The 24,342-nt window shown below is 47.6% G+C and overlaps 1 protein-coding gene across 2 annotated transcripts in view; it reads left to right on the plus strand.

Moving 5' to 3' along the window:
• CDS2 (CDP-diacylglycerol synthase 2) overlaps nt 1–24,075 on the plus strand; it is a 58,104-nt gene extending 34,029 nt beyond the window's left edge. For both annotated transcript variants that reach the window (XM_025876000.2, XM_073878354.1), the window contains exons 2-13: nt 7,259–7,395; nt 8,646–8,742; nt 9,501–9,598; nt 11,519–11,658; nt 13,159–13,217; nt 14,243–14,325; nt 16,343–16,430; nt 16,946–17,014; nt 17,951–18,103; nt 19,648–19,767; nt 21,150–21,253; nt 21,514–24,075. In XM_025876000.2, the coding sequence (XP_025731785.1) occupies nt 7,259–7,395; nt 8,646–8,742; nt 9,501–9,598; nt 11,519–11,658; nt 13,159–13,217; nt 14,243–14,325; nt 16,343–16,430; nt 16,946–17,014; nt 17,951–18,103; nt 19,648–19,767; nt 21,150–21,253; nt 21,514–21,646 (1,281 nt within the window). In that variant the 3' untranslated portion in view covers nt 21,647–24,075. The remainder of the gene's footprint in view (nt 1–7,258; nt 7,396–8,645; nt 8,743–9,500; nt 9,599–11,518; nt 11,659–13,158; nt 13,218–14,242; nt 14,326–16,342; nt 16,431–16,945; nt 17,015–17,950; nt 18,104–19,647; nt 19,768–21,149; nt 21,254–21,513) is intronic.
• Nucleotides 24,076–24,342: the final 267 nt, after the last annotated feature.

A 24,342-nucleotide genomic window follows, 5' to 3' on the forward strand; every position in this document is an offset into this window, starting at 1 on the left:
AAGTACTTTTGGTGAAGCAATCCATGTGGAGTAGCTGAATGCATTTTCTATAGGTCATATTGAGGCTTATATGAGGCTTTTGGAGGACAGGGTATGGCTGTATTGGGGGATGATTGTGAACTTTCAGAGTAGGACTTCTCTTTCGTATTTGATCTTTTGTTTAAACAAGTGAACGTGTCAAATGGGATTAACGTTAGAAAAAGCTAGAAATATTTGCTATTGCTAACACTACACACAGACACACACACATACACACACCCACCCACCCACCCACCCTGTACTTAACTTTCTTAGTAAGAGGGACACATAGGTCTCTGATACTCTTATTGAGGTGTTTCTGGCAATTTCTCTCCTGGGGACGGGTCTGTAAGTGGGGGAGTGGATTGTCCTGGCAGTTGCCACAGGGTTTAAAAAGATGGCAAGCCCAATATTTAGCAGAAAGGTTAGGCTCGGCCTGATGACATTCTTCCAGGATAAGGTTTGTGATTTGCATCTAAAGCAGCGCAAAACATAGTTTGTATGAATTCCATAATTCACCGAGTAATGAAACTTATGAATTTGAATGCATTGCCAGTGGAAAGGTCAGAGTTGTTGGAAGCAGAACCGGCCAGTGCCCTGAGCACTGCCTTTTTAATGAAATTTCCCTGACAATGAAAAAGAGAAGAGCCTGGTGGATGCTACCACTTACTTTCTTTCCCTAGTTTTTTGCCCCTCATGGGCAAACATGAACAGAATATTAATATGTTTTCCTTAGCAAGGTACAAAACTGAGTTGGCATCTGGTAAAGAAATGGGGTGTGGAGTAGGGTGAGTACCCTCTGCCTGGAGTCTGGTGGATACAATGTCAAGGGCTCCTGGGTAGCCTGGCCACAGCCACACTTTTTTTGGTTAAGCTCTGACCATCAGCCACTTGTGGGTGTCACTGTAGAGTCTTGAGAAATAACAAGGTCAGAGGGCGTACCCCGACACCAACTTATGACCAAAAGGGAGCCTCGTAAGCTTTTGTAAGCCAAAGGCAGTACTTCGGGAAACACTGGGAATTAGGAAAGAGTGGGAAGAGGTAGGGTTTTCTACCCAGAGAATAACAGTGAAAATGAGCTCTGTGAGTGCAGGTCCCTCTCCAGGCCAGGAAAAGCCAGGCCTCAACCATAGGGAGGTTCCCTTCCCACCCCACTGCTCCCCCTGGCCCTCCCTCACTGCCTTCTCTTGCTTCCATTGAAGGAAAGCTTCTGTGCTGTGCTGTTTTAAGCCTCATTCAGGGCTTGGGTTGGCTTCTGGGCAGTCGTGGGCATAGATGGGCCCTGGAAGGCTGGTAGGGGAAGCCTTTCCAAGCAAGAGTTTCTCCAAAAATGTCAACGGGTCTTAGTTGAGCCCTTGGTACCGAGGACATCCCCTCTGTCCCTCATCAGTCAGACTTTTCTGCTTTCCCTTCGGGGTCTAAGTGAACCAGGTGGGCCTAGGAGGGAACTTTTTTCTTTCCTTTTGAAATTTCTTTTGTTTCCTGTTTACGCCAGCATCAAGCCCCTTGGGGAATGGCTAAGGGACTGTAGAGGATGGCTGTTGATTGAGATAGAATCTCAGAGATAGTCTATGTTCCACTTAGCCTCTGATCTGGGCCTTTGGGTTGAAAAGGGAGGGGCTGCCTGGGAGCTGGGCTGAGACAGTTTAAAGAAGCAAAGCAGCTTCTCCCTGCTGCCCTCCCAGCAGGGAGGGAGGGGACCGGAGTGGGACTGGACTAGTCTGGTCCTGCTGTGAGGGCCACTGGGGAGGCAGGGGCGTGGGTCCTGGCATGCGAGCTGGAAATCACAGTGGGTTCTGTCACTCAGTGCAGTCTGGATGCTTTGGTCTGTGGTAGGTCAAGTAGAATTCTCATTAACTCATTAGGTCAACAAGTCTTTGGGTGCCTGCTATGTTCCAGGCACTGCTTAGCCCAGTGGGAAACAAGGAGCCTGTGACCACTGAGACACCGCCGAGTCTGATGTGTATGTGCTGAGCCATGTGACCCAGCTTGCACGGACTTACTGAGTTATACACGTGTACTGGTAGGCCCAGTATAAAGCATTCGCGGGAAAGAAAATACAAAGGAGATAAATAAAAGTTAGTTGTAATATTTCTTCCCACACTTCCGCGGATTGTGTATCACACATCCCACTTTAGAGAGCACTAGTCTGCGCTGCTGCCTTTGTGTGTCAGACCTTCCCGTTCCACAGTAGCTTTGGGGAGTGGATCGTTTTTGAGTTGGGGGCCATTGTCTATTGGATGAGTGGAAGGCATGAAAGAGGAAGCAGGCAGGCCGATGCCGAGCTCACATAATTGGTGAGCACACAGGCCCCAGCAGGTCCTGATGGCCACTGTTCTTCCCACTCCGCCCTCCTTGGGAAGGGTGCCCTGGTTGCCTGGAGAGTGGGTGGTTAAGGTTCCTGTGCTGCTGTCCTCTGTGTGCTGTGGTCAGGATACTGAGGGGTGGGGGTGGTAGTGTTGCTCTTCAGCCCCTTTATAGTTTTCACAGACTTTCATCGGTGTGGCATTTGATCATTCCAACAGCCGTCCAGGGTAAGGGATCCTTTCTCCACTGGGAACACCAGAGATCGGAGGCCTCCGGGGAGTGTGGTGAGCATCAGAGCTGGGCCCTGGGCCCTGCTCTCCCTGACTGGCCGCTGCCTCCTCCTGCAGACGGTCATCCTCTGCGTCTGCCAATCTTGCCATCCCCTGGAGGAGCAAACCAGTGTACCTCTCAGCACCGCTGACTCTTGGTCCGGCATGTGCCACTTTTCTTCTGGGCAAGAACTTGGGCTCCAGGCCCCTGGCCCCTCGGCATCCCTGCCCACGATGGAAGCTGCTGCTTGCACTTGGCTACTTTTACTCAGGCATAGGCAGCCGAAGAGGAAGTCCTAGCAGTCCAAGTGAAAGGCCTTTTCCCATGGGGTGGGAAGGAGTCCGAACACCATGAGCCTCCAAGTTCTCTTCACTTTCTGTTCCCTTGACCTGTTCTCTTGTGACATCTACACCCAGGATTTGGGGAGCAGGGAACTGGGGGTCAGGAGCCCAGAGAGCCCGCTGTTTTGCCTGTTCCCTGCCCATGTTTTCTGGGCTGTGCCCTTGCCCCTTGCACAAGGATTTGCCCTTCCTCCGTGTTGGGTACCATTGTAGCTTGTGAGGGAGTGGTTGTCCGGGTAGGTGCTGGTCTCCTACTTGGGGGGGTGCCTCCAGGTAAGGGCTCGGGGGATGCTTATTCAGTGACCTGCGTCAGGCTCAGGACCCTGGGGTTACTTGCTTAAGGGGCAGTTAAAACCTAGAACATTAATCTCTGTCAGGCTTGTTTCTTTAGGGTATTTACTTCATTTCTTAGTTGTTCATCTCAAGCTCCTTGATATCTTGGTAATAGACTTTTTTTTTTTTTTTTTTTTTTAAGATTTGAGAGAGAGAGAGGCAGAGGGAGAGAAGCTGACTCCCCATTGAGTGTGGAGTCCGATGCCGGGCTCAGTCCCAGGACCTCGAGATCATGACCTGAGCCGAAATCAAGAGTCGGCCACTTATCTGACTGCGCCACCCAAGCAGCCCTTATAGCATCTAGAACTATAGATGGTTCTCTATCTCTTGTACTACTTTCTGCCTCAGGATACCTCTCTTCCCTTCACCCCTTCTAGCAAGGAAGGGCAGGAGTCTGATAGGGTGACATTGTAGGACACAGTGCTGGGCTCACGCTCATAAGAGGACGTGGAAGGGCCAGAGAGGCTCAGCACCGAGCTGGAGCTCCTTGCTCCTCCCCTGCAGGCGCTGCGCCTGGGCTCCTTCCTGCCCTTCCTCGCCTGGGGAAACCAGCAGCCTTTGTGAGTCTCCTTGACAACAGGATGGATAAGTTAAAAATAACCTTGTGCTGGGGCGTGTGTGTGTGTGTGTGTGTGTGTGTGTGTGTGTGTGTGTGTGTGTGTGTACATATGCTTGTGGCTGGATACATGCCCTCTCCTCTGCTGGGCTCCAACTCAGTCCCTGTGGCTTCCTGATGCATCTGTGGGAGGCCTTGGTGGGGCCCAGGTGCTCACATGCTGAAGCTCCTTGGGTTAGGCGTCAGATCTAGATAATCCTGCAGCATTGTTACTTCATAGCGCTGATGGTTGCCGCTGGGGTGTGGGTATTAATGTAACCATAAAGAATGGAAAGCTTTTCTGAATGCCTCAGTCTTCATTCACTCTAACTGGAGAGGGATAATCCCAGAGGCACTGCTGTGTTTCAGAACCTCTCAGGGTGCTGGAATAGGTCAGAGCCTTGGATGGGAGTTTGGCTGTATCTCTTTGGGGAAGGAGGACTCTTTCTGGGTCCATTTGATATGGTGAGGACACTGCACTACAGAGGCACTTGTGTGACTTGTCCAGAGCCCCCTGGCTGAGCTGTGGCAGCATGAGGAACAGTGACCCTGTCATCAGAAGCTAAGGCTTTTGCCTCACATCCTACTGATGAGGTCATCTGGATAGCTCCTTCACCAAAGCCCCTTATTAGCAGTCTTACACTAGTTAAAGCCCTCCGTTTTGTGGTGTTATCACAGTTGTAAGTTAGTTTAGAAAGAGCTATTATTTCCCTGAGGTCAGGGGCTGGGTAGCTCTTTACCACACCTAGAATTAATTCCTGGCTTCCTCTCTCCATCATTTTTCCATCCATTAGTAAGTGTTTTGCTCTGTACTGGTCATGGGGAGGTCATGAGAAAAAGGTGGTCCTTGTCTTTCAGGAACAACAGACAATTACAAAAATCTCCCCGTCAGTCTGCATTGTGGCCAGTGCCCCGAGGGAGAAGGTTAGGAGCAGGAATGACTGGGATAGGGGTGGGATTAGAGGAGGCTGGGAGAACATATTAGCGACACAGTGTACTTAAGGCTGGAACGTATGAGACGCTCCTACCAATCCAAAGGAAGGCAGAAAACTCGGTAGAAAAATGGTCAGTGACTTGATAGACACTTTACAAAAGAAGATATCCAAACAACCAATAAACATGAAATGGTGCTGGATTTCATGTACTTCTTAGAGAAATTCAAATTATTCAACTTAAAAAAAAAGTGACCGTTTTTTGTGTTTGTACACATATATAATGAAATCTTTGAAGATGTGGTGAAACATCCTTTTGCCATTTCTAATTTACGTCATTCTGAATTTCTTACCGAAAAGTAAGATGGGGTCCCCAGCCTGAGCTCCTCACTCCTGTGTTTGCTGCGGCCCCGCATTCCCACACTCCGGGTCCGCCCTCTCTGCGTGCGCTGGCCAGTGGGGGGGCCCAGGAGCCTGGGTGCCCTGCGGCTCCCTGCGGGCTAAGGTGCTGCTCACTGAGGCACGGGGGTCTGGACTACACCCAGATGAGCACACTGCAGCAGCTTCTCGTGCCACCAGTTCAGGCATTGAGCGAATGCCAGGAACGAAGACATCCTGAATTTCCTCAAGTACATCTAACCCGGCAGTGGGTTTGAGCCCACCTTCGTCCTTTTTGAGAAGTGTGAGGTGAAGGGCGCGCAGGTGCACCTCCTCTTCACCTTCCTGCTCTGCCTGCCCCCAGTGACTGTGCCACTGCGCTCATGACCAACCCTAAATTCATCACCTGGTCTCCAGTTTGCCGCAGTGACGTCACCTGGAACATCATCGTGGGCCCAGACGGCGTGCCTGTGCACAGTCCAGCCCCCGCATTCCAGCCATCGACATCCAGCCTGACTTTGAAGCCCTCCTGTGCTAGGGTGCCCCAGGGGTCCAGCTGTGCTAGGGTGCCCCAGGGGTCCAGCTGTGCTAGGGTGCCCCAGGGGTCCAGCTGTGCTAGGGTGCCCCCCCTCTCTGCTGCCTGGCAGTCACAGTGCTGCCCTCTTGGAATTTCATCCATGACAGTGTTTCCTCGAAATCTGCGTGGAGGAACACCTGAGGTCCAGGAAAATCCCCTGAGATGGGAGCTTCTTGTCCATCCCAGCTGTATCCCTTCTCCAAACCAAGGCTCCTCACTAATAAGGTGTCGGGTGTCAGAAAAACAGTGGATTCCAAGATGCTTAAGTAAAAGGAAATCTAGTGGGATGAACACAGAGAAGTCAGAAGACCTGGGTTAATAGGAGATTTGGGGCCCACCATGGAACTTCACAGAGCCTCTGTCTCTTCATTTGTAAATAAGGATCTTCCTGTCTCCTTTCCCTTCCTTCCAGAGCTGCTCTGAGGTTCACAACAGGTATGGGAAACATTCTTACAGCTGTTGAGAGCTCTGCAAATACAAAGCAGTATTGTTCGACTCTAATTCGAAGTGATTGGATTTCTCTTCCATCTCTTCCCAACAGCAGTGGTTCTAAATTCCTGTAAGAGATAAATGCTCTGAGTAGTAAGGTCCTAGGATTTAGAGCAGCTTGCCCTTGGTATTTTGGATAGAGAGCCTATTGCTGGCATGGCTCTGGTCCCCTCGCAGGGGCTGGCAAGCAGGGTGAGTTTTTGACATGGCCGGAGGCTGGATGGCCACTTTGTGGGTGACATCGCAGGGTCCGATAGTGCCCAGGGCTGCGTGGCAGGGAAAGGACAGCGGCACCCCAGACCCGGTGAAGCCTTGACTCTAGTAAGCAGTACTGTGTGGGTTCCACACTGCCTGGGGCTGGCCTCCTCATGGGGTGCTCTTGTGGAGTCTGGAAGTAACACTGTGGACTTTGGGGAGTCCTGTGGGGACAACAGCCTGCACACCCAGCTTTTCTCTGAGGGCCTGGCCAAAGTCACAGGCCACTTTGGGAGCACTGAGGGTCCAAACATGTTGTGGCAGAGGAGGGACTTTGCTGTATGATTTAGGTGTTGGTGGAGAGGGGTTTTTAGAGGTGGGTGCATCTTTCTGGTGCCAGCAGCCAAACCCTTCTAGGCACTAAGCCTGGCAGCAAGGGCAGGGTCAGGAATGAGGTCCTGATGAATTTCAGGCCTGCCTCCCCTTTTGCTTTGGATACAAAAGAGCCCCTTTCTCCCTCCTCTGGACTGTTCCCTCCCTTGCCCCTGGTAAGGCAAGGGGGATTGAGCAGATTGTGGCTGTTCCTCATTCCCCCATGGTACAGATGCATGCCTCGCTTCCAGCAGAGAGTTGGCCACCTCGGCACATGTCAGAACAGTGTCGGGATCGCTGTGAGTCCCATCTGTTCTGTCACCTGACTGTGCCAGGTCCTCAAGCCTTGTTGTGGGGTCTTTTCCCACAGATTTCCTATGACAGGCACGTACTTCTCAGTATCCTACTGGGCGTTTTTGACCTTTTCCCCATCTGTTTTTCTGCCATGTAGGAATCGGAGTCAGAAGCAAAGGTAGATGGAGAGACTGCATCGGACAGTGAGAGCCGAGCGGAAGCTGCTCCTTTATCAACCTCTGCAGATGATACCCCAGAGGTCCTCAACAGGGCCCTTTCCAACTTGTCTTCAAGGTAACCTAGCTTCATGATGCAGATACTTGCGGGGGCCTTGCTGCAGGTCCGAGGGCCGTGGAAGACCCAGAGCCCTCAGACAGCCTGCGGCCTTGTGATGTGAGCCTGCTGCTATAACAGTGTGCAGGGTGGGCCTGCCCGGCGGCAGTGGCCACAGTCTCCCTGCTTCTGCTCAGGGCTCCACTGAATGTAATCTAGTATTTACCGGCAACTATGAGCACAGCCTAGAAGGATCTGGCCCTTGAAGGGAGCTGTCGGCGGGGCTGAGAGGTATAGTAGTCCGAGGAGGAGGAAAGTGTAGACAAAGGGGTGGTGGTGGGCAAGGTTGCTGACGCCACATGTGAAGGGGTTTGTGACTAATAGACGGGCTGCTTTTCACAGAGGAGCCCAAGTTTCTAGGTCAAAGTTTAGTTTTCCCTCTCCCACACACATCCATTGTGGACATTCCTTAAATTCTCCCAGAAGAATTGAGAAATCTCAACTCGGGTGAATCCAGGGTTAAAATATTAGTCCCTTGAGACTTTGGTCCTCTAACACTGGCTGTGTGAGCAGTTTAAAAATGCAAACATTAAGACCCGAAAACATTATCTGAAGGTGTTTCTATGTGTGTCTCGCACACATGTGTCTCTTTGAAAGGTGGTATTGTGCGGTGGTCAAGGGCATGGGTTCTGGAGCCAGAATCCAGGCTTCAAATCTCAGTTTGACCACGTCACAGCTGTATGATTTGTGCATCCATTTCCTCATCTGTAAACATTAGTAGTGTTGAGGCTTACATGCATTAATATATGCTGCGTCCTTATAAAAGTGCCAGATGCATCTTTGTGATTGTTATTTTCGTTGGTTAATGTTGTTCTCACCATAAAGATGCAGGGGCAGAGTGATGTAGGATTCTGCTGCCGGAAAAATGTGCTTTGTTTTTTCTTTGGATAGAGAGCCATAGAAGCCATCCAAGTAGATGCAGAAGTAGGTACCACATTTCCCTCGGGACTTTTGCCTGATGCCTTTGTTAAGATATAAGCTGGGTGTATTTTTCTGTAGGCCTTGGAGCACCTGCTGAGTTTGGTGTGGGTGAGGTGATGGCCCTGTTTGCCCTACTTCTGCCTGCATTTGGGCTAGTACCTCTGTCAGGGTGAAGGAGGTGCTCCTGGAAGGGATTGACCTCTCCTCCCAGAAAGAGCCATCCCCCTTGGGTTTGTGCTTTGTTTCTTTCCGGGTTCCTAACGTGTTTTCTCCTTCCCCTCTTCTCTTAGGTGGAAGAACTGGTGGGTGAGAGGCATCCTGACTTTGGCCATGATTGCATTTTTCTTCATCATTATTTACCTGGGACCAATGGTTTTAATGATCATTGTAAGTGCCATTTGCATGCTGTTTTAGTTTTGCCTTCAGTTTTTCCCACAGGATCCGTAATCTTAAGTATAAGGTGTTGGGCTGGTTCTGGGAATCAGTGGGAGTCCCGGCTCCTCAGACCATATCTGCCTTAGAGTATCTGTGACTTCTCCCCTTCTAGGAGCCAACCGGAGGGGTGTTGGCACCAGGCAGTTGTGTGTGGTTAAAGATATCTCTTCGTTTTAAAAGTGGATATTATTATTTTAGCTGTTTGATTAGCCTGTGACCCTGGCTATGACTCTGTATGACTCTCTGTTTTGTTTCTTGTTTCCCTGGGGCCTCACTGTGGGGCTTAGGACTTTGATTTAAAAAATCCCAGTCCGCAGCACTGCTCTCTTAGGCTTCCTGCTGTCATGGACAGGGTCAGATGACTAGCGGCTGACTGCTGAGCAAAGCAGTTGGGGCTTTTCAGGTATTTCTATTCAAAGTCAAAAGGGGAAGAGATTGATTGAGTCCAGGGAGGTACAACAATAAAAAGTTAATTGAAGCTTCAGGGGTGCATATTTCTTGGATCTACTCTGTGTGACATAAAGGACTGCACTGCCAAAGGGGTGCAGAGTGAGTGAGAAAGGAGGAGGAGAGCAGAGTCACTGTAGGACTGACGTTCTTAAATGTGATAGTTTTTCTTCAAGGTCCGTGACCCGTGTGCGGGTTTCTGTTTCCAAAGATGGTAAGAACTGGGGAATTAGCAAGTATTCTGATTCTTTTGTGTCTTGCAGGTGATGTGTGTTCAGATTAAGTGTTTCCATGAGATTATCACTATTGGCTACAACGTCTACCACTCCTATGACCTGCCCTGGTTCAGAACCCTCAGCTGGTAAGCCCTCTAGCCCCACAGGGGCCCTTAGCAGATTTGGATGACAAACGTTTTGTGGTAGGTATTTACAGTCATGGTGGGTAGGTGGGGAGTGATGGCCACTGACTCACATAGCACCTTTAAGACCCAAGTATTTTATGTGGCTGGCCTGTGAGGGGTGTTTAGCAGTTGCCTGGGGTCTCGAATCTCCTACACTGAGTGCATCTGTGAGCACGTTTGCCTTGGTATTTGGATTCATCAGACTTTGCACAATGGCCCCCACTTCTAGACCAGCATATTTTTTATGCTCTATTCCAGTGTCCCGTGAGAGTCATCTGTAGGTTGTCAGTGCTGGTGTTGCTATCTCTAGAACTTGGTTTCCTCATCCTTGAGACGGATGGTTGAGACCGAGTCAGTTGGCTTTGGAGCCCTCATTCCACAGATGGCGGTCCCTTAGGGGCTGGAGTGGACAGGAGTGAGCCTGAATGCCGAGGATCTGGGCTCCTCAGAGAAGCTCTGTTACCTCTCTCCAAGAAAAGGGCTCAGCTGCCTTCAGGCAGAAACAGAATCAAAACCTGTAACCCAGCTGATGTCTGAGATCCCTTTCTGGTCTGACACTCCGCTTTATTGGCTGCAGTGTCCTCAGGGGACACGTGAGCAGAGCTCTGCGTGGTGCCAAGAGGACTTGGGGCAAATATGGACCCTTCTCACCTTCTGTGCTGGGATGTAGGGATTGGTTCCATGACTTAGCAGCCTGAGAGGAGTGTTTCAGGCCCTAGCAACTTGATCATGGCCAAGGGAGCTGACGTGCTCAGACTTGGGCTGGACACACCCTTCCCAGAGTTGCTTCCCCACCAACCAGCCATTCATGCTGCCCCGTGGTGTCCACATGGGCCTGTGCTTGCCACCTGGGTTAAAGTATAGGTATCTCTTGTGGCTGTTCTGTAGCTGGCAAGCAGTATTTTAAATTTTGCTAATACACTCAGGATGTCTGACCTTCGATTGTGGTCACTGACCAAAGGGAGTGTTTTTCATGTAACCGAAAACAAATCCAATGTGAGAGTTCTTGAACCTCCACAACTGAAAAAAAAAAAAAAAGAGAGAGAGAGAGAAAGAAAGAAAATGGAAGAGAGAAGCTCTCCATTCTCTTTCCTACCTCTGGATCCAGTTGAGTATTTGGAGTAGGCCTGCTTGCTCCCATACTCCAAAGCACCACTGAGGCTGCAAAGGTATATGAGCATGGCTTCTCCCTTCCCAGAGCTCCAGTGGAGGAGGCAGGTTATAAACAAATGAAGAATTAATGCTGGTGAAAGGTTTATTTGTCAGGGACAGGCTTCGGGAGGGAGATACTCTGAGAGCATAATTAATTGCTTAGTGAAATGACCAAATGCTGCATATTAAAGAAATAAACATGGGGGGAGGCAGGTACCATGTTAGGTTGTGCAAGGTTTTATGAAGACAATGGTATTTGAGCAACGGGTGACAAAATGGGTAAGCGAAGAGGATGTCCCAGGCCGGGGGAGACAGGAGTGAAGCAGATGGTGGCAAAGCCACAGTAAACCACTGTGATAGGTGTGCGGGGTTCCTGGAAGAGTGGAAATACGATGGGGAGGTGGGATGAGCCACTCTCTGGAAAGTCATCTTACAGTTGAAGTGTTCTTAGATCAGGTGTGGTAACTTTACAAAAGAAGCAAAAACTGAGTCCCAAGTTTGTGATAAATGCAGAGTGAGTGAAAGCTGCCACAGATTTCCAGATGAACTTTTTAGCCACAGGGTCCCCAGTGCACAGGGAACCATGGTCGGCTTGTCCCTAGCAAGCTGCCTCAGGGGGCGCAGGGGGCGGGTGGGCTGCTGGTCTGATCCTCAGGGCTTCCTGACCGCCCCACTGTAAAGGAGAGGCCGCATGTGCTCCCCATGGCAGTGACCTCTCTCCATTTACAGGTACTTTCTACTGTGTGTAAATTACTTCTTCTATGGTGAGACGGTGACCGATTACTTCTTCACTCTGGTCCAGAGAGAGGAGCCTTTGCGGATTCTCAGTAAATACCACCGGTTCATTTCCTTTACTCTCTATCTAATAGGTAGGCACTCAGCGGTTCTTCTTGTGTTTGTCTTGTTTTTGTATGTCTGCTGAGTAGAAGTTGGGGAACTTCGTGGTGAATGCACGGTTTTGATGATGTTAAGTCTGACTGTGCAGGGCAGCAGAGCTGAGGGCTCTGCCTTAAACGTGAGTCATAGCAGCTCTTGACTAAGAAATGGGACCTAGGGCCTTGTGTGCCTGTGGGGACTGCAGTCTGTGCCACTCTTCCTTGTGTCCCAGCCTCCGTGGGAGGACAGCATAGCATGGTCCAGTCCCGACTCTCCTGTTGGCAGAGATTCTGCGGTGTGATCAAAAACCAGCAGCTATCTTTAAGGGAGTCACCTGAGGAGCCGCATGAGGGACATTGCAGTGTGGTGGAAATTTTACCCATCTGTGTTTAAAAGGGCTCTGTGACTTCAGAGGAGCTGGGTGCTTAATCTTTGGGTCTCTTTTGTAATCGGGAGCCAAAACAGCAGAGGTACTGTGAGGATTTAATCAGATACATTAAAAGTTGACAGTGAGAGGCTGTCAATGTAAACTCAGTCCTACCTGAGTGTTGAGTGTTAATGCTAGTGTTTGTCACAGTTGCCCTCAAAGCCAGTTTGGGGCACGGGAGAAATTTGTTCTGACCTAAATTTCAGTCTGACCTATTTTTGATCAGCTTGACAGCAATACTTGGCTCTGTGAATGACACCTGGCCATTAAAATAGAAAATCCACTGCCAAGGGGTCTGTTGCTGTTGAGTATAGTCAGTGTGCCTCAGACCCTGAGAGTGGGCCCCTCCACCCCCCACAGAGGGAGGCCAGGGGTCTGGAATAGCCACATGCTGTCTTCTGGGCAGGGCTGTGTTTGAGGGGTCCAGCCACACCTTGGGTAAAAGTCTCTTTTCCTTCCTGGAGGAGTGTGGGGGCCTGCAGGTTTTATTTTTATTTTTATTTTGCCACCATGTGGGTCAGTGTGAGAGATGTAAGGCCCTGACTCCGTACTTGGTAGATCCGCCCCTTAGACAAACCTATAATTTAGGACAGGGGTCAGCAAACTTTTTCTTAAAGGTCTAGATAATATTTTAGGCTTTGAGGGCCGTAGGCTCTTTGTTGCAACTCTTCTGTTCTGCCCTTGCGCATGAAAGGAGAACCCCAGATAATATGTAAACAAATGGGCTGTGTTTCAGTAAAATTTTATTTATAAAAACAGGTGGCTGGCCTGAACTTTGTTGGTTGACCCCTGCTCTAGGATCAAAATGTTCCCCTATCTGGTGAACAGTGTTCTAAATTGAGTGTAGTCTGCAAGATTTAAAAATATTGCCTTCCTTTGATTGTCTTGAAGGAGTCCATTTTTGCTTCTGACTCTTACTGGAATAAGGGGTTTATTCCCCTGGGCTTTGGAATTGTGCACTGCTTGGAAATTGGCCAAAAGACCATTTAACACATCTAAAGGAAATGATTAGGACAAAGATAATGCAGAGTGTGATTCATTTTGCCCTTTCTCCTCCTCACACTAGGATTCTGCATGTTTGTACTGAGTCTGGTCAAGAAGCATTATCGACTGCAGTTCTACATGGTAAGCGAGATGTATGTGTGTGTGTCAGAATTCTTTGCTTAAGGGAAGCTCTGCAGAAACTCAACAGGCCTCTGTGCTTTCTGTGACAAATCAAAACTCTGGAATGCAGTCTGTTTTGTGTGCATAGCACCTAGAGCATGAAGGGGGTGTCCCCATTTAAGTTAGGTGGCTCTGCATCACTCTTTAATTTACACCCCAAGCAACCTCTCCACTAGGACATGAAGGTGGCTTCCAAGTAAGGCTCAAGGTGAAGCTTCAGGCAATGCCCACAGATATCCTACCTGCTACATCTCTCCCTCAACTTGAAAACAACCCCTCACTGAGTGTCCCAAGCACTCAAGTAACATTTTTTTTTTAAAAGATTTTATTTACTTGAGAGGGGGAGAGAAAGAACAGAGGGAGAAGGAGAAGCAGACTCCCCACTGAGCCGGGAGCCCGACGACGTGGGGCTCGATCCCAGGACCCTGGGATCATGACCTGAGCCGAAGGCAGACGCTTAATGACTGAGCCACCCAGGTGCCCCAGCACGCAATTAACATTTATGGAGAAAAGGAGACGTAGCCAGGCTTTCAGAGCGTAGAGGGACTTGCTCACTAGTGGGCCCTGTAGTCCCTACTTTTGGTGGTAATTGTAGCTGGAAGCAAAGTTAATCCCAAATGCCTGTTCTGTACCTTTTTACTTCCAATAAGACAGGTACAGAAGCAGACATATTTTCTGTTTTTGGTGTTTTTTTGTTTTTTTTTAAGCAGTTTTCTATTTGTTATTGACTGTTAATTGAAGTTCCTTTCAGTATAACAGATTTTTTTTTTAAAGACTTTATTTATTCGACAGAGAGACACAGCGAAAGGGGGAACACAAGCAGGGGGAGTGGGAGAAGGAGAAGCAGGCTTCCCGCTGAGCAGGGAGCCCAATGCAAGGCACAATCCCATGACCCTGGGATCATGACCTGAGCCGGAGGCAGACGCTTAACCAACTGAGCCACCCACGCGCCCCAGGTCAAATGTATTCTTGATCTTCTTTTGCAGTTTGGCTGGACCCATGTAACATTACTGATTGTTGTAACTCAGTCACATCTCGTTATCCACAACCTGTTTGAAGGAATGATCTGGTGAGTGATGTCAGTGAGGGAGATTTCCCTTTTATTTTGTGGGTTTTCTCATGTCCAGGTAGACTGAGAACCCCTGCTTGCCTTCTAAGCCGGGGGTTCTCACCTTGAGCTACATCAAAATCGTCTGCAGGGCTGGTTACAACACAGATCACTGGGCCTCACTTAAGAGTTTCTGCTTCAGTAGACTCAGTAATGAGAATTTGAATTTCTGGTACATTCCCAGGTGATGCTGCTGCTGCTGGTCAGGACCTATACTTTGAGAATCGATGTTCTAGACTAACAAGTAATGGATAATTAAAGAATCAAAGACAGTGCAACTGTATAGCAACAGGTTTGCAAAACTAAAGGAAAATGTCATGATCTGGTAAAATGTAAACTACCAAAAGTCATGAAGAAGAAAACTTGAAAAGATCGCTAACTGGAAGAACTTTAAAAATTGCCTAAAGAATCCACACCTGGGAAAAAACAACCAATGATAATAGCAAGAGTTTTATCTACCCCTTCATACTAAAGCTAATAAGCTTAGGGAGGTAGAAAGAAGAATGTGAAACTGATTATTTGTAATGATTACAGATAAACCATTGTAAATAAACTATTAGCAAATAGAATCCCGACAAAGTGTCAAAAGAACCATATGCCCATTACTTAGTAAATTTTATTCCAGAAATGCAGTGGTTTCAGCAGGAAATCTGTCAGCATTTATGGAAATCAGCAGGCTGACTGAGGAAGCTAGATGATCTTGGTGAAAGGTGAAGGTGTATCCTAGTTTATATAAGAGGTACTGAACTAATGATGTAATATATGGTGATTAACATAACAATAAAAAATTAAAAAAAAAAAGAGGTACTGAAGTGTTATGCTTAAGACCCCAGACTGTGCCTCTGTTCCCAGATCTCAGACTGAGGGTATAGTAATACCCACCTCCTGAGGAATAAATTAGTAAATATATGTAAAGTGCTTGGGACAGAGACTAGCTCATATAAATGTTGGCCTTGGGCATTATTACGTTTAAAACAATGATAATAATGGCCTGGGGAGACACGTAATCTTTCCCTTTCTTTCAGTTTTTGTTAGGTAATTCTAAGGAATGGCTCATGATAAGTCCTTATCTTTAGGGCCAAACATGCCACGTGGCTCTACAGTGAATCATACTAAAATTTCTGGTTATTGCTTTTCATGCTCAACCTACAGGGTTTAGTTGTGGGTGTAGAAAATATGAAGAACAGAGAATATGTGCTAGAAGTCTCGATCAAGTAAATAATGTGCGGGGTTGGGAGGATACAGATGCTCCCTTAACGGACAGAAAATATTGCCTCCAGTTGATGGGTCAAGAAGCCAGAGATTTGCGTATATTATGTCAAATACAGAACTTTAAATAGAGGACATTTTAAAAAAGTGATGGTCAGAGAGTGGAGAGTGAGGAGAGCAGAAGGATGCAAGTGTGGAAATGGCCTCCTTTTTCATGGTAGGGATCAGCAGGTGGGGGTGGGGGGGGGGCAACAAGCTAGCTAGCTGTGTGGGTTGTGGTTCTGCGCTCAGCGTAGCCCTAGGGAGAGGGAGTGCGCACGAGAGCTAGTCATAAGCCATTCACCAAAAAAGTAGGTAAATCATGAAATAGACATGAAATAAGAATGAGTAAAGGTAGTTATTTTGGGGGAATGGAGATAGGGACAGGGAGACAAGGAAAACTTCCTCTTCTTTACAGTTCAAATGTGTATTACCATGTGCATATATATTACTTTGTAACAACAACAACAACAAAAAAAACAAATGGCATTTTGTAGAACCCCACCTCCATTTATTCAGGAGCCATTCAGTAAAGATTTGAATGTCTCCTGTGTGCCAGGTACTAGGTATGGCTTGTCTGGTATTTTCTTTCTTTCTAGCTTATTCCTTCATGGATAACAAGTACTTACGGGTTATTTTGGTCCTGGAATTGATGAATGGCATTGTTTTGTTGACATCTGAGGTATTGTCATCTGGGGAGAGTTGATTGTTACTTTGGTTTATTCCCTAGGTTCATTGTCCCCATCTCTTGTGTGATCTGTAATGACATTATGGCCTATATGTTTGGCTTCTTCTTTGGTCGGACCCCACTCATTAAGGTAAATGGGTCACCCTAACATGAAATACCACTGTGAGGGAAGGGTGGTTCTTTCCATACAAGTAGATCAGCTTGGGACAGAAGAAGTATCTAGCTTGTGTGAATGTCTTTATGTCATCCCGGAGAAAGTCTGGCAATAACTTAGTTTTAAGAGAAAAGCCAAAGGAAGACAACTATTCATAAACCAAAAAAAAAAAGCTAACAGAGAAAATATCTTTATAGACTACATAGGCACATTTTTGGGGCTCAATCTGAATTTGAGTATTGTCATTTAATTAGTATACTATTATATAATTAAACTATTTGAATGACTAATTGGGACAGAATGGAAACTGATGGGTATCAGGCCAGGAACAAGAACACCAAGCACGGGGTTGTTTTAGGAGGAGGTTAACAGAATGAGGTGGGTCTTTTTTTTTTTTTTTTGAATAGTAGGAAGGTTTTAAACAAGTAATCATTGTTCCCAAAGCCAGTTGTCAAAATGCCCTTTGTTAAGAATTTGCTTTCTGTTCATAGCTGTCCCCGAAGAAGACCTGGGAAGGCTTCATTGGGGGCTTCTTTGCTACTGTGGTGTTTGGCCTTCTGGTAGGTGGTGGTTCCCTGCTGGGTGGGGGAGTGGACAGAGACCTCACACCCCCCCCCTTCAACGCTTGTCCAGGGCTAGAGAGCTTGTTTCCTGAGGCCCAGGACTCCGTCCCGCTGATTGGTAACGTTGCCCCTCTGAGGGGCATGAGCATGGCATGCTCTGTAATTGGCCCGGGCAGAGCCAGCTGTCCTTGATCTGCCGGTTTTCAACAGGGTCTTGGCAGCTGAGGAGCAGGGCCATGTGCACCTGCACTCCCCTCATGCCAAGGCATGGTGACACTCAGCAGGTAGCAAATCTCCCGCATTTGATATTTCAAGGTTGAGTGATTGGCAGCTGAGAGTAGGAGATGAGGTGAGCTATGCCACTCCGGACGAGGTTCTCTCCCATGCGTGCCCTGTGGGAAGAGGATGATCTTCCCACCCTTTCTGGAGCATTCCCTGCTTCTGACCATCCGGCCAGCCTCTCTTCTTTTTCAGGGGTGTCCAGCCGTCCTCCAGTACTGATACCCTTACTTCATTGCTCTTCCATCTTCTTCCTCCGGGCTGGCTGTCTCTCAGTGTACCACTTTCTGACAACCTGCCTCTAGTTCAAATGAAATTAAGAGGTCCTGAGAAAAAGGGACCGTAGCTCCCCTAAATGGGGAGAATCTTCTTGTAGTTCTTTGCCCAAATTCCTTCAGGTCTTTCCTGGATTTCGACCTGGGTGTTTGGGCAACTATGTGTAAAGCCTCAGCAGGCCATGAACCTCTTTTTAAATCCTTTTCCAAATTCAGGCAAAATACTCACGTGGGGAAACGTGAACCTCTGATTTAGTGCCCAGCTTGCAGTTAGCAGGGTGCTAGGCACTGTGAGGGACCCAGCCGAACCCAATGGGTGCCGCTTGGGCAGGCTGGTTGGGACTTGTCTTTTCTTCCCGACTTTGCTCTTCGTCTTCAGCTGTCCTATGTGATGTCCGGGTACAGATGCTTTGTCTGCCCCGTGGAATACAACAATGACACCAACAGCTTCACTGTGGACTGTGAGCCCTCGGACCTCTTTCGTCTGCAGGAGTACAGCATCCCTGAGGTGATCCAGTCGGTCATTGGCTTGGTATGTGCTGCTCAAGTCGGGCAAGCTACCCCTGGTTAGGTAGTGACTACAGAGAGAACCCTCTCTCTACCACTGCCACTCGCTCAAAAAAACCTAGCTTCCTCCCTCCACAATGCGCAGGCCCCAGGATAGAGGAGACTTGTTCAAGTCAGGTAAGGGTGAGGGCAGAGGGAGACTTTCATCTCACTGAGGTTCCTTTAGACCAGTGGTTCTCAAACTGTGCTCTGTGGGTCCCTGGGGAACCCTGAGATCCTTGCAGGGGGCCTGTGAGGTCACAGTTATTTTCATCATAATATAATGACACTATTTGCCTTTTTTTTTACTTTGTTGACATTTGCTGTGAATGGTGCAAAAGCAGTGGTGGGTAAGCTCGCTGATGCTCTAGCGCGAGTGAAGGCAGTGGCAGCAAACTGGACTAAGTCATGGGATTCTTCATGCCACACACTCGCAGTAAGAATAAGCCAGCTCCTCTTGAGAGTGTCTTTGATGAAACCGTAACATGATTCATTTTATTAAATTCTGACCCTTGAATACATATCTGTCTATACTCTTGTGTACCCAAATGGAAAGTATGCCTAGAACATTTCTGCCAAATACAGAAGTCCCGTGCTCACCGAAGGGAAAGCACGTGTGCACCTGTTTGAGTTATGAGCTGACCTAGCTGCTGTTTTATAGGGACATACTTTTTACTTGAAAAGAACTGACAAACTATAGTTTTTCAGCCTTGTGTATTTGACAAACATTTTTCTTGAAAAGGAATGAAGTGAGCCTGTCTCTTCAAGGAAAACACCTGACAGTGATTGTTACCGATGATAGAATTTGGCTTCCAAGTGAACATTAGTATTTTGGAAAGCATATACCTGCCACTGGAGCTTGACAGCTTCCTGATACTTCAAAGCTTTGTGGATGAGAGCTGCAGTGATTTTTTTGTGTGTGATTTTTACAGTGATTTTAACATATGATGATTTTAACATAGGATGTTTTGACATTGTATATAGCAAACTGTGTCTACACTTGGAAAACTTATATAACTTGGTGAACCATCATTTTCTAAATGGCCAGTGCATAATGTTAACACCTGTCAGGTGTGGGTCAAAGAGCCATTCAAAGTGCAAGACACACCAATGGATTTTAATGTTAAGAGCACAAAAAGTTCATTCATAGGATCTCAAATTCCACACTGCACCAAATTTTTAAGAAACTACCGTTTGTCAAGTTCTGGTGTAGTGTCAGAGAAGAATACTCATAATTATCTGAAAAGAGGTTGCTAAAATACTCTTCCTTTTTTCAGCCACTTAATTTATGTAAGGCTGGATTTTCTCCACATATGTCAACTAAAACATCATATTGCAACAGACTGCGTAATACTGAATGTCCTCTATTAAACTGAGCATTAGAGATTTACAAACAAAATCCTGTTTTTTTTTTCTTTCAAAATCCAGTTTTCTTACTGATTTTGTTTTTGGAGGGAAAATAGAGTTCATTTCATAAAGAGTTATTTGTGTTAACAAGGCATCTTGACTGATTTCATTTATTCTTCTCAGACAACAGTCTGGATGTACCCTTTCCAGATTCACAGCATCGCCCTCTCCACGTTTGCCTCGCTCATCGGCCCCTTTGGGGGGTTCTTTGCAAGTGGATTCAAACGAGCCTTTAAAATCAAAGTAGGAAACCCTCTTTTCTGTTCCTCTCACTGTCGCCCAGCCTGGTCTCCTCCTGTCCCACCGCTTCAACTAGCACCTCCTTCAAAATACCAGGCTATAAACCCTGACTACTAATATGTGCTCTTTTTCACCCACGGGGGGTATTTAGGCTGCTTAATATATTTTTTTTAATTTTATTTTTAAAGATTGTATTTATTTTTTTGACAGAGACAGCAAGAGAGGGAACACAAGCAGGGGGAGTGGGAGAGGGAGAAGCAGGCTTCCCGCAGAGCAGGGAGCCCGACACGGGGCTTGATCCCAGGACCCTGGGATCGTGACCTGAGCTGAAGGCAGACACTTAACGACTGAGCCACCCAGGCGCCCCAAGGCTGGTTAATTTAAAGTACATTGTTTCTGGGGCACCTGGGTGGCTCAGTCTGTTAAGCACCCAACTCTTTTTTTTTTTTTTTAAGATTTTATTTATTTATTTGACAGAGAGAGACACAGCGAGAGAGGGAACACAAGCAGGGGGAGTGGGAGAGAGAGAAGCAGGCTTCCCATGGAGCAGGGAGCCCGATGTGGGGCTCAATCCCAGGACCCTGGTATCATGACCTGAGCCGAAGGCAGACGCTTAATGACTGAGCCACCCAGGCGCCCCAAACGTCCAACTCTTGATTTCAGCTCAGGTCATGATCTCAGAGTCCTGAGATCAAGCCCCACATCAGTCTCCGCACTGGGCATGGAGCCTGCTTAAGATTCTCTCTTTCTCTGCTCCTCCGCTCCCCCCCTGACCCCAACACGTTCACGCTCTCTTTCCCTCTCTCTCTCTCTCTCTAAAAAACAACAATAACAACATTGTTTCCAAGCAAATTCAGTATAGTTGACCCTTTGAACAATGTGCTGATCCCTTCCCCTGCCCCCGTCCTCCCATGCGGTAGAAAATTCATGTATAATTGTTGACTGGAAGAATTACTGATAACAAACAGTTGATTAACACATTTTGTATGTTATACCTATGATAGACTGTATTCTTACAATAAAGTAAGCTAGAGGGAAAAAATGTGATTAAGAAAATTAGAAAGAAAATACATTTAAATCACTGTACTGTATTTACTGAAAAAAATTCATGTATAGGTGGACCCGTACAGTTCAAACCCCTGTTCTTCAAGGGTCAACTGTAGTTGGATTTTCAGTTTATTGTTCACATATCTTGTATCTTTCTTCAAAAGAAACATTTTATCATAAGATGGTGTCCTATTATACCCTCAGCATTTGAACCAATACTTACTTTCTGTAGCCCTTAGCTACTCAGGACAAGTAGCTGGTCCCTGAGGTGGGACCATAGTCCAGGGTTTGGGGTTGGCCTAGCCCAGGCTCACCAGCCCTGCCCCTGCCTCTAACAGGACTTTGCCAACACCATTCCTGGCCACGGAGGCATCATGGATCGCTTTGACTGCCAGTACCTGATGGCCACCTTTGTCAACGTGTACATTGCCAGTTTTATCAGGTACAGTGCCTTTCCATCTGAACCAAGTTGGTGGAATTTTTAAATGTGGTGAAATTCTAGATTTTAGCTACAAATCAGTGGGAGTGAAAAGCATCCCAAACGTGAATATGGTTTTCAGTTGCTACTCTGTCTGGATTCTCTGAGGGTCCCCCAGCCCTCCACGAGTAGGGAATCCAGAGGGAACAGTAGCCGTTTGGATAATCAGGCCCTAGAAGCTGCTGGATCCCCGCTCAGCGCTGTTTCCTCACATTCTCTTCCAGGGGCCCCAACCCAAGCAAGCTGATTCAGCAGTTCCTGACCTTGCGTCCAGATCAACAGCTGCACATCTTCAACACACTCAGATCTCACCTGGCCGACAAGGGGATGCTGACAGCCGCCACAGAGGATGAGTAGGGGCCCCGGGGCCGAGACAGCAGGAGCAAATGGAGCGAGGGGCTGGGCTCCAAGGCAAAGCCCCACTGGTGTGACTCAGTCAATGACAAGGCTTCAACTCACTTTTTTTTTTTTTTTTGGTAGAGTTTTTTATTTGTGGGTTTTCAAAACAATCTGTATATATAGTCTATGTGCTTATGATTTGGGTCGTGGGTAAACTACAGCTTTGAGTTGGAAAGAAGTCACGGGGGTCAGACCATTCGGGTTTTTTAAACAAAAGTTTTAACCTGGAAGACAGTGTTGCCCAGCTAGGGTACATCTGCTTGGTTCTTCTTACTCTCAAGCTAGAGTTTCTGTTGCTGGGCTCGCTCAGAGAGTGGATGTCCATCTGTGGCTGACCAGTTCAGGGGCACCCCCTGGCCTGTCTTTGTAGCTGCCCACCTCCTCACCCCCCCCACCCCACCCCACTGCAGCTGGGAAGAAGTGCACCGCTTGGATGTCTTTGCTACTGGAGAGCTTTCACCTGGGCTTCTCGAGAATCCCTGCCCTGGAGCGATGGGACAGTTGCCTTCTGTAGGCTGGAGGGACAAAGGCTGATTAATTAGATAAACATCCTACCCACAAAGTCCTGTGGAGCGTGAGCTCTGCTTTATGATATGGGTTCACCTTCCTTCATCACAGACTGAAAGAAGGCTTCAGTATTTTTTTTTTTCAGGAAGCGCGAGAAATTATTTATAATAGTCTGAAAAAATACACTGTAGTATTTCAAGTGTATGCAATAGAATGTACTGTCACGAGCCCTTTCCCACAGGTTGTTGGCTCAAGTGGCTCCTCTTGGGCAGTCCAGCTAACTGTCTTTTCAGGGAAGATACCGTTCATGTTTGTGCTGTAGACTTGTTGCTGCTGAATCCTGCCGGGGGGCTCTTCTGTTAGGCAGGGAGCAGGGGGCTTCTGGTTCATGCACCCTTTGCCTGACCTGACCGACCACCCCTGTAGCTGCTGTGTGCTGTATATACTACTCTTAAGGCAAGTGTGTATCTGTGTGTGGGTTTTAAAAATCTCTTACTTCTTACAGTGATTTCAGTTGTACCATGATTTCTTCACTGAAACCACAAAATCCTGCTTACAACTCCGGAAACCTAACCCTATTAGAGGTGTGACTATTCTGAAGATTACATGCACATTTTATATATTTATATATATATAATGTGACCGGTTTAAATGTAGATTGTATTTTATTGAAGGGACCTTTTTTCTTTTACACTGTGACACCCCCCCCCCTGCCCCCGCCTGATAATAGGAGTGAGGTTGACTTTGGGGAGATAAGTTCTTTGTCAGGACAACAAGCAAGGGAGGATAGGAGCGAGAACTTGGTGCCCGGATGGGTTCAGTTATTCCGTGACATGGTGGTTCTCCTTGCCAAATGAGGGTGCGGTAACTTGCTTCAGCACCTTGATCTGATCCTGGTTCATTCTGTTTCTGTTTAAATCAGCCATTCTCCTTCCCTCAAAGCTCACAGTCAGCTCAGCTCACTGCCATGTCCGGCGCAGGGTGGCAGGCCCCTCGACGTTGCAGCTCATGGTCACTGCGTGGCTCGCCCCACCCGTGCAGCACTGAAGCATCTTCTCCCCCCTCCTTTGAGCTTGTACTTCTGTTTCAGCATGTGGCTTTTCTGGTTCAGGGCTGAGGGCCCCTTAAGAACAAAATGTGTTTTTGCGTGGGGTTTCCATTCTGGCTGTGTGACCCTGGGCAGGACACATCCCTCTCTGGGTCCTTGTTTTCTGAGTGCTCCCTAATTCCAGTATTGAGTCATGTCCTGGGCACCCATACAGCAAGAGCTTTCAGGCCGTTTCTAAATGCTTGTCCTTGAGATGACTCAGTATCTCACCAACAAATCTTAAACAGTGGAGGTCATTAGTAACACATCTGGTTTTCACATTGAAGGATGGACTTGGTTGCTGAAACCAGAGACAGAAGGGGTTGTCTCTGTTGCCTTATTCTGGGCATATGGTAGAGGCCTTGATGGCTGAGGCCCAGCGGCCCTTGAATAAGGCCGTCTTTGGGATCGGCGTGCCTGGCACAATCCTTTGTGGAAGTGGTCGCCGACAGGAGCTCTGGGGTCCTGGGAGACTGAAGCTGGATGCTCACTAGAGCTCTAAGCAAGAAGCCCAGAGGGTCAGTTTGGGTTTTATATTCTATTTTCCCCACTTGCTTTCTGGTCAAGGAAGAGGAATTTCCTAGCCTAGTAGCCAGGCAAGTAAAGCCACCTCATGTCTCTATCTACACACAGTGTTTTTCTTTCTCCCATTTATTGAGATATTTCACCACACAGACAAGATGCAAGAGACTGTTTTAACATACCCCTGTGCAGATCTTCATGAATGGCATAACTTGCTTCAGATCCATTTTTGTGTGTATGAGAAATAAAATGTGACAAACTGTGTGCTCTCCCTTGTTGTGACTTCAGTTTCTCCCTTCCATGCATGGTTTGATGTTTGCCACTTGTTTTTGCATCATAAATATCATGCAGTCCTGGTTTAGAGACTTTTGTTTTCTGCTCCGATTCTTCTCCTTTCTCACAGTGGCCTTCTGAGGCGCCTCAGGCAGGAGTCCTGAGCACCTTACTGGTGAGGACGTGAGGACGCTGAGGGCCAGAGCAGCGAAAGCGCTTCCCCAGGGTCACGTGGGAGAGGCAAGCCTCGCTCCACCTTGCACTC

This window comes from Callorhinus ursinus, unplaced genomic scaffold (genome assembly GCF_003265705.2).
Source record: "Callorhinus ursinus isolate GAN/ISIS: 27379988/994484 unplaced genomic scaffold, GSC_fseal_2.0 scaffold29, whole genome shotgun sequence".
NCBI lineage: Eukaryota > Metazoa > Chordata > Mammalia > Carnivora > Otariidae > Callorhinus > Callorhinus ursinus.